At 54.2% G+C, this 9306-nt stretch overlaps 1 protein-coding gene and 1 non-coding gene across 2 annotated transcripts; one reads left to right on the top strand and one right to left on the bottom strand.

The window, feature by feature from the left end:
- Nucleotides 1-1637: 1637 nt before the first annotated feature.
- LOC113484225 lies at nt 1638-1763 on the top strand. Its single transcript, XR_003399180.1, has one exon. It is a non-coding gene; the product is annotated as a small nucleolar RNA SNORA71 (small nucleolar RNA).
- Nucleotides 1764-4445: 2682 nt separating this feature from the next.
- TERB2 (telomere repeat binding bouquet formation protein 2) lies at nt 4446-9258 on the bottom strand. Its single transcript, XM_026856252.1, has 7 exons — nt 9195-9258; nt 8769-8850; nt 7210-7355; nt 5859-5920; nt 5283-5371; nt 5085-5176; nt 4446-4849 (listed from the first exon to the last, which is right to left on the bottom strand). The coding sequence occupies exons 1-7, from the start codon at nt 9256-9258 to the stop codon at nt 4704-4706; spliced, it is 681 nt and encodes a 226-aa protein (XP_026712053.1). The 3' UTR covers nt 4446-4703.
- Between the last annotated feature and the right edge of the window lie 48 nt (nt 9259-9306).

The raw sequence follows: 9306 nt of genomic DNA, 5'->3' as shown, positions 1-9306 counted from the left end.
GGGGGGGGGGGGCCTGTCTGGAACACCTGTATAGGGTCTGTAACCAGCATGTGGGGTCTCCAGTTCTGCTCCCAGGTGAAGTGGGCTCTTCTGGCTGATCTCAGCCTTGGGAGAGGAACCCACCCTGGTGTTTGTTGGCCACACTAGGTTGCTGCCATTGGCTCCAGCTGTGTGGCACTGAGCTGCAACTGATGGCAAAGAGCATGCAGCCTTTCTGGAGCTGTGCGGAGGGTTGGTACCTGCCAGACATGCCACCTCCCAGACAAGCCGTTTGTGGGCTAACAGTACCCTCCTGGGTCTTTGCTGTGAGAGCTGGGAGGGAAGGAGGTGTGTCATGCTGCAGTACTGACAGGCTCTTTCTCTATTGCAGTTCTCAGCATGCTGAGTAACCCTCTTGGAAATGTCCTGGGGAAGCCCCCGCTGGGTTTCCTACCTCTAGACCCCATTGGTTCAGACCTGTCAGAAAAGTTTTCCACACCGACCCTGAGGAACTCCCGCCTGGACTCCCGCTCCCTCCTGGACTCCCGTTCCAGCAGCCCCTCGGACTCGGACACCAGTGGGTTCAGCTCTGGCTCTGACCACCTCTCAGACTTGATTGTAAGTTTGGGTCTTGCGCCGTCTCTGTGGTTCCTGGTGTCTTGCTGTGTTTCTGGGGACCATGGTTGAGCTGTGGTGTGGGGGGCTGCAGGGCACAGCCCTGCCTGCTCAGGAAGAGTGCTGGAGGGAGCTGTCATACCCCTACTGACAGAGGTTCTTCTGCAGCCCAAGGTTTGGAAGAAGAGCTGCTCATACAGTTGTCCTTCAGCACAAACTAGCAGTATCCTTATATGTTTTTTTCTTCTAAATAATGTTTTGTCCTTTTGGCTTTATCCTTGAGCCTTAATGGGTTAAAGTAACTCCCAGAGGTGTCTGAGTGCTTGAGCTGGTGTGTGGCAGGAGCATGTCTGTGCCCTGATCCCAGCAGGGACATGGTTGATAAGCACAGTTGCCTCCAGGCCTCAACCTGTGCTTCTCAGGAGCTCCTCTCCCTGCCTTTCATTGCCCTCCCTGTTTGCTGACTGCACTTCTCTCTCAGGGCTGTTTCTTCTAGACCAAACTGGGTCTAGCCTGCTCCCATTCCCTAAAGCGCAGCTAAATTTGGAAGCCAGTGAGCGAGGCGAGTGTCTCTTGCTGACCCAGTCTGCTACTGGGTTTGCGTTGCAGTGTGAGCAGCAGCTCTGGGTGCCAGCAGGGCAGCCTGGCTCCAGCCAGCTCTGCAGGTGCTCCTGCATGGCTCAGCCTTGGGACCAGAGCCTAAAGCCAGGGCTGGCCTGCTCCTGGCTCTGCTGTGGTGTGAAGGACACAGCTGGCTTGCTAGAGAGTTGATTCTCCTATGATCCACCCTGGAGAATCAGGAGCTTGAGCAAGGGTGCTGTAAGTGGCTGCAGCCACCCTGGGCTCTGACGATGGCAGGCGGTGGGGGGTGGCAGAGCTTTGTGCTGGCCTTGTTTGTGAAGGTCAGGCCTTCCCCAGCACAGCCTCGGCGTGGGCGGCAGTGCCGCAGCAGTGCACAGCTAGATCCGCAGAGTGGCTTAAAACCTGCTGTAAAGCAGATGTTGCTGAAGAGAGGGAACTGGTGAAACCCCCTCTTGCCTTAAACCTGCATTCGCATGGGGTTGAGGTCTCACCCGGTTGTTGATGATGCAGGGAAAGGAGCTCAGAAAGCCTTTCCCATGTTTGATGGGCTCGGTCCTGTCGCTCCCAAACCCTGTGGCCTTCAGACACGATGCATCTTGCCCCTCATCTAGATCTCTGTGATCAGCTTCTGGTAGAGCTGCTGGTTTCTGTACTGGACAAAAACCACTCGGTTCTGTTACCTCCACTCTTCCAAATTGTCGATGGCTTGGTTACATGAAAGTTATTTCACTGATGATGTGGGAGGAAGAGTTACAATGGTAGGATGTCCCAGGAACCGTGACAGTGCGGTAAGGTGAGGTGGTGCTGTCCCCCCCAACTTGGGGATCTGCCTTGGGAGTCTGCTCCCTGCTTTGGCTCCTTGGTTTGGTAGCCTAGGGTGAGGTGACACGGCTTTCCACGAGAGACCGGGGCTTGATTTGACTCTGTCACTCCCGACAGTTTGAAATGATGTGCAGCTCCATGCAGATCCTCTCCGGATGCTTCAGCGCCCCAGATTTCAGGTGTTGGCACAGTGCTGACCCACAAGGCCGGTGTTGGGGGCTTACAGGAACGAGCTTGAGCAACTGTGTGTGTGTGTTTTACGTAGTGACCTTCTAGCTGAGTTTTGGAGGCAGGATGGAGTGGCGCTGGTGGGAGAGGCCACCCCTGGAGGGACCCCAGGCAGGGAAGGAGCATCCGTGCCATAGCTGTTGATTCAGTGCCAGCTAAACCTGCATTATTTGTGGTTCCTTATAAAAATACTAGTGTGATGTAGCCTCTTGGGGAAGGAAGCACATGGAGATCAAGGTTTGGGGTCCAGAGAGAGTTGGAGGGGGCGGCTCTGGGATTGAAGAGCAGGAGACCTCAGGTCCTGGGGGTGGCACAGCACAGGCAGTTGCTCAGTTTGCTGTCGGGCTCCAGCCTCGGGGACTTGAGTCGTCGTGAGCATTGGTGGTGACCACCGGGTCAGTGCCGTTCTGGACCCATCCCTGGCTCCTCTCTGCAGCCTTGGCATGGACCTGGTTAGTCCTCAGGTTTCCAAAGACTTCCCCTAAAACGAGCTCTTCTCCCCATGTGGTGTTTTGGCTGGAGGGCTGGTCTCCATCGGGTCCTCCCGGCTCACTGTTGCCAGAGCCCTTCCCCACAAGGGGCAGCGAGACCTTGGTTGTGGTGGGACAGGATGGGATGGGAGCAGGCATGCGGGGACACCGTGGTGGCAGCAGGAATGTCGCTGCGGGGCCTCATCAGTCTGCGTCTGTCTCTCCTCCGTCCCCAGGTCTCTGCCCTCGACCAGGAGATCATCGAGGTGGACCCAGACACAAAGGAAATGCTGAAGCTCCTGGTGAGTGGCCCCAGCCGTCCCCTGCCCCCGTTGACCCTGCCAGGCTGGTGGCATGGCCCTAGCACCTGCCCCAAGGGGCTCGATGGTGGCAGCTGAAGGCTTGGGCCAGTGGTGGGGGTCCCTCTGCTCTGGGGCCTGCGGGCAGCTTCAGTCCCGTATGGCACTTGGGAGGGGCTCAGCACAGCGGCCTTGCCCGGCACCCTGCTAGGCAGGAGCCCTCCACTCCTCCCACAGCACCCTGGGGTGCTGATCGCTGTGCGGAGGTGAGAGTGAGTTCGCCCATGCAGAGGCCGATGAGCCACTGTCTGGGGCAGGGTGGTGGTCTCCCCTTCTTTCTGGAGCCAGGAATCCACCCTGGTATCTGCCTGCGCCTGACGCTGCCCCCGGGAGGAGGTTCCCCCGCCCTCGGCGGTGCAGGGCAGTGTCACCTATCCCCACCCCGCGCTGTTTTCCAGGATTTCGGCAGCCTGTCCAACCTGCAGGTGACACAGCCCACGGTGGGGATGAACTTCAAAACGCCTCGAGGAGCGCTCTGAGTCGGTCGCGGTGTGTCACTTTTCCAATAAATGGGAAACCACCTCAGAATGCCTGGTCTTTGGAAGCTTGTGTCACCAGGGAGGAGGAGGGGGGGGATCCTCAGGTGCTGCAGCCTGGGTACAGGTGTCTGAGGCTTCAGAGGGTGAGGAGGACTCAACACCTTCACCTTGCTGGCATCTTTTTGAGTTCTGTCCTGGCTGTTCGGGGGGTAAAGCTGTTGTTTTACAGGCTCTCCTGTTGCCAGGGCAGTGGGGGAGGACAAGGGTGGTGGCTCCTTGGCGCATTCCAGTGCCTCCTCCAAGCGGGTAGCTGGGGGGGCCGTGCTGAGCCAGAATGAAAGTTGCTTTTTGTAACCATGTTGGTATCTTTTAAGTGCTTAAATGAAAGGAAAGTCTTGTCACTGGTTTTCTTTGTATGAGGGGAGTGAGCTGGGCTGAGCTGTATGTGGGGGTGGAGGTTCCCACGTGGAGACAGGCCCTGGTGAGGCTTATGCTGTCCTTCCCCCAGCAGGATGCTCCACCCAGCAATTTCCCCAGGGCGCAACAGGCATGGAAGAGTTTTGGGGTTCAGCTCCCAAAACTTCTATGTAGAGGCTCTGGGTCCCACCCAGGTCCCACTGGTGAGCATGTACCGCGGGTGGGAGTGGCTGTGCGTGAGGGGACTGCTCCCTGCAGGGAGACCTGGCTGTGTCCCCCTGAGGGCAGCTGCTGCTCACAGCCACACTTTAAAACCCCCACCCTGGGAACAAAGAAAAAGACAAAAGGATTTGTGTTTTGGGGAAAAATGTCTATATTTAAGTTTGATGTGAAATTTGTTTTAAGTAGTTTTTTTAAAGAAGATATTTAGAGTAAACATAGCCAAGTATTTAACTATACACTGAACAGGCTGAGCTGCTGTCAGGATAAGCTAAGCAGAGATAATTTATAAATCCCCCACGTACCGTGGAGATTTTAAGAGAATTTGCAGCTCAGTACCACCAATCTCTGCACTATTTAACTAAAACACGAGGAGAACGCCAACTGACGGGTAAAATAACCATCAAACTGTAGAAGAGCACGAGCAAAGAGGCATCCCAGCATCTTAACTACAGGACTGGGTTTTCAAACACAACCGATAGCACTCTGGCAGCTCTTATTTAAGTGGTTGATGCGAGCAGCCACCTGTTAACTTAAAATTTTCTCTTCATTCTAGTCTTTGCATTGGGGTAAATGTTGATTTCATTCTGAATCCAATACGCGGTGTAGCCTGAGGTGCCGGGGATGAAATCACGGAGCTCCCCGGCATATTTCTTCATGTCGCGAGCAGAGGGGTAGCCTGCGAAGAGCAAGTGAGGGTCTCACCTGGGGGAGCTGCCCTCTTCCCGCCACACCAGGACAACGGGAAGCACAGCGTGCGGAAGGAAGGGAGCAATTCCAGTCGCACCCTCAGCGTTTCCGCTGCTCTAAGTACCAAGAGAAAGCGAGGAGCACATGGTGGGTGCCTGCTTCATCCGCAATCGTTTTCAGGAATATTTTCCACTCCTTAAAAATCTACCAACCCCAAACGTTACCTGTCACCATGTTATTCATCGGGTATTCCTGGAGGGCACGGTATGGAAATTCCCCCTGGGCAGGTGCTCTAGAGCCTGTTTCTCCTTCGCTGCTGTATCAGGGGGGAAAAATACCTGTGTGTTATTTCCTGTGCTTTGGGGATCTCTTTGAAATTTAGGGGACATGTTCAAATCCTACCAGCAAGGTCAGAGAAATACCTTTCAGCCAGGTCTAGCACATCCTCCTCCGCTTCGTCCTCACAGCCTTTGCTCACCACCTCCGGTTCATCCGTCAGATTTTTGTTGGGCTGCGAGTATAAACACAGAGTTGAGATAAAACTCTGGAAATGTGGTCCAAGAGAACGGTATTTTTAGGATTTGCAATTTCAAGCATAATTTAGAATACAATTCTAAATCTAATCCCATTTTCACTTCAAAAGTAGCAAGAAATTGTTTTGGGAAGAGAGCGGGCAGTGTCTCAGAGCTACATGAGGAAGGAAAATGCCACACAAAATGTCTGAGCTCAGGCTTTGGCAATCTGCATCCCCAGAAGGATGTGCCAGGGAGATGACATCTGTCTGAGGGAGGGAGAAAATCCCCCCTGAATGTCACACTCAACCCAGTGCTGTCCCCCTGGGGTGTCACACTGGGAGTGACACACAGCACAGCAACCACAAGAAGATTTAATCCCATATTTGGGCTGAGGGTCTGGGATGAAAACCAGGCCCCCTGAAGTTCATACAACCAGTATTTTTTTTAAGCTACACCTCTTGTAGTATAAATTTTTCATCTTACCTGTTCTGCAAGTGAATCACCCGCCTGCTCCCAAATAAAACTACCGATTTTCCTTCTGATTTCTGCCATGAACAAAAAAAATAAATGACTGAGAGAGCATCAAATGGTGAAGACTGTGCAGCAGTCAGTGCCTGTGCAAGCCCCTGCCCTTCGCAGGTGGACACGGGGCCCTGTCAGGAGCTCACTAATGCAGTGTGAGGGCTCCATGTCCGGGTGGAGAGCGGTGATGAGTGGCCTTCTCAGCGGCTGGGGTGGGGTCTGGTGCTGTTTAACATCTTTGTTGGTGACATGGACAGTAGGGTCGAGGCACCCTCAGCTGGTTCACCAACACCACCGAGCTGTGTGGTGGGGTGACACGCTGGAGGGAAGGGATCCATCCAGAAGGACCTGGGCAGGCTGGAGAGGTGGGACGTGCAAACCTCATGGAGTTCAGCAAGGCCAAGTGCAAGGTCCTGCCCATGGGTCGGGGCAATCCCAAGCACAATCCAGGCTGGGCCATGAGTGGATTGAGAGCAGCCCCAGGGAGAAGGACTTGGGGGAATCAGTGGGTGGAAAACTGACTGTGAGCCAGCAATGTGCACTCAGCCCAGAAAGCCAACGGTACCCTGGGCTGCACCCAGAGCAGTGTGGGCAGCAGGTACAGGGGATGGATTCTCCCTCTCTACTCTGCTCTGGTGAGAACCCCCCGCAGTGCTGGGTCCAGCTCTGGGGGCACCAACATCAGAAGGACACGGACCTGCTCAAGCGGGGCCAGAGGAAGCCACGAAGACAATCAGGGGACTGGAGCACCTCCTTTATGGGGACAGGCTGAGAGAGTTGGGGGTGTTCAGCTGGAGAAGGCTCCAGGGAGACCTTATAGTGCCTCCCAGGACTTAAAGGGGCTACAGGAAAGCTGGGAGGGACTCTGCATCAGGGAGTCTATGAGGGATGAGGGGCAACAGTTTCAAACTGAAAGAGGATAGACCCAGGTTAGATATAAGGAAGAAATTCTTCCCTGTGCCCAGAGAAGTAGTGGCTGTCCCCTCCCTGGCAGGGTTCAAGGCCAGGTTGGACGGGTCTTTGAGCAACCTGGGCTGGTGGAAGGTGTCCCTGCCCATGGCAGGGGGGTGGGACTGGATGATCTTTAAGATCCCTTCCAACCCAAACCATTCTGCGATTCTACAATTTTATGTTAATAGATGGAGAATATAATAGATGGAGCATCCTCTGCCTCTGGGGAGGAAGAATTGCTCCCAGCAGAAGGAACTTCCCTCCACCTAGAGCAGGAGGTTCTGGTTTGCACCCAAAAAGGCTACACTCATGGAAGAACCACTAGGGGAGCAAAACCAATGGGTTTTTTTTTCCCCCTGACCTTCTTGCAAGCAAGCAGGTGGCAGGACGAAGTGGCCCAGAAACACCGATGGCTTCACTCCTGCATTAGTGCTCGCCCACGCAGAGAGGTAACAGGAGTGAAAGACGGTAGCTCTGCCCTCCAAGTAATCAAGGCTCTCGTGTATTCTGGAAATGAAAAAGACAGCTGGTTTCCAAAGGTAACCCCCCCAAAAAAAATAATGTAGAGGTGTATTGTCATTAAAACCGGCCTGCTGCAATGTTTTTGCTAGAAGCACCTAATTTTCCCTAATTTTCTAACTATGAGACTCTACAAGCAATGTCCTGCTATGGTCCTGGCTGCTGGCACCTCCTGAGAACAGCCCAGAGGAAGAACACTAGTCACCAGGTAAAAACACATTTTTAGGGACTAAATGGCACCGCTGTGCCCTCTGCTCTCAAGATGAGGCAGGTTCTTCAGGGAGGAGGAAAACGTGATTTTTATTTATTTATTCTTAACCCCGCTGGTCCCTGCTCAGGCTCATGGTGTGGTGCCCAAACCAGCATCATGACAACTGAGCAAGGAAGGGTGGGTAGAGGATGCTCAAGCACTCACCATCCTTCTTAGAGGGGAATTAAATATTGTTTGCCAGGTTTCAGGGTATGGATGACTGCATTTTTCCCAGAACATTGAATATATGTATATTTTATATATGTAATTTCCCCTGGGGGAACAACCCAGTCCAGCAGGATGCTATGGCGGAAAGAAGGTTGTTACTACAAGTTTCTTGGGATTCCTCTTCCACAGCTGGAGTGGGTGGCTGAAGGATTACAAAAAATCTAAGCCAGTTTTAAGCAATCGTGTTAAAAGAAGCTGCTTAGTTCAGCCTAGCAAAACCTGCTGCAGAGCATTGTGAGAAAACATTGCTGTTCCCTTTCACCTAAATACATTTACATGACATTGACTATATATATTCACTAGCTGGAGGAAGACCCTGAATAGCTTTTCCTTATATTTGTTCTTGAGAGCTGTGAAATTTTTTACATTAAGCAAGCAGAAGGAAAATAGCAATTTCAGCCCTTTTCCAATCGTTTTTACCTCCATGCTTGCTTTCAGAGTTAACTCGTGTTGACTTTTTAGCATCCGATTCCTTCCTTGGGGATGGTGTTACCTCTATTTTAGACCCTGAGTTTTCCAGTAGATCAATTTAAAGGTAGCAAGAAATACAGTGCAATTAGTTTAATTTACATCAGACTTAAGCCAATGTGGATGTTTTTTGCAGCCGTTTTCTGTTTTGTCTAGCTACAGTTTACCTTTGGTGTAAGTTTTCAGACTCCACTAAGCAGTAAAACCCCAGCAGACCTGTACCCAGGCACTTTAAAAGCACCACCTTGCCTCTTAAAGGATATTGGCATCCGTTAAATACATTAAATACATTAAAACTGTTATCTATGCCATCACTGATCTTCCGCTCTCTGCAGCCATCGCGTGAAGAGGGCTCAACGCGAGCGTGAAACACGGCTGCAGGTGCCTCTGAGGCACGGCGGGCGCTGCCGGTGTGGGGGTGACGGGAGGGTCGATGGCTGGGGGACGAGGCCCACCTGCGGGTGTCCGGGTGGGCGGCATCGCTGCTGAAGAGGTAGCTGGCGTCCCGCCAGTGGGCCAGCGCCCCGCCGCCGGCTGCTGCGGGGGGAAGAGCGGGGTGAGGAGGAAGGTCGGTGCCCCACCGGGTCCCCACCTCTGGGTGGCCGGGGATGGGGACGGCCCTGAGGTGGGAGCTGGGATGGGCCCCCCGTGGCTGTGGGCCTCCCACTGCCTCACTGAGGACTTTTCCGGGCTTTTCCCAAGCGCGGGGGCACCGTGGCCTGCCCCAGCTTGGGGCGGGGGGCTGCCAGACCCGTGCTCTGCCCCGCTGAGGGGTGGCGGGGCTGTGCCGCCATTGCTGGGCCCCGCTGCCGGGTGCCGGGGCCGTGCTGCGGCTCAGCCCCGCCGAGGGCGTCTGTCCGCTCCCTGCCCCACAGCCTCACCCCACAGCTCCCGCGGGCCCGGGCTGACGCTCTGCGAGAACCAGGCGCGGTGGCCCCGGAACATCGCGGCGGGAAGCGGCGGCGGGAGGAGGAGAAGCCCCGAGCGGGCGGC

The sequence above is a fragment of the Athene cunicularia genome (genome assembly GCF_003259725.1).
Source record: "Athene cunicularia isolate RWA chromosome 10 unlocalized genomic scaffold, athCun1 chr10_part1, whole genome shotgun sequence".
Taxonomy (NCBI): domain Eukaryota; kingdom Metazoa; phylum Chordata; class Aves; order Strigiformes; family Strigidae; genus Athene; species Athene cunicularia.
This window is presented reverse-complemented; position numbering and strand designations above follow the sequence as displayed.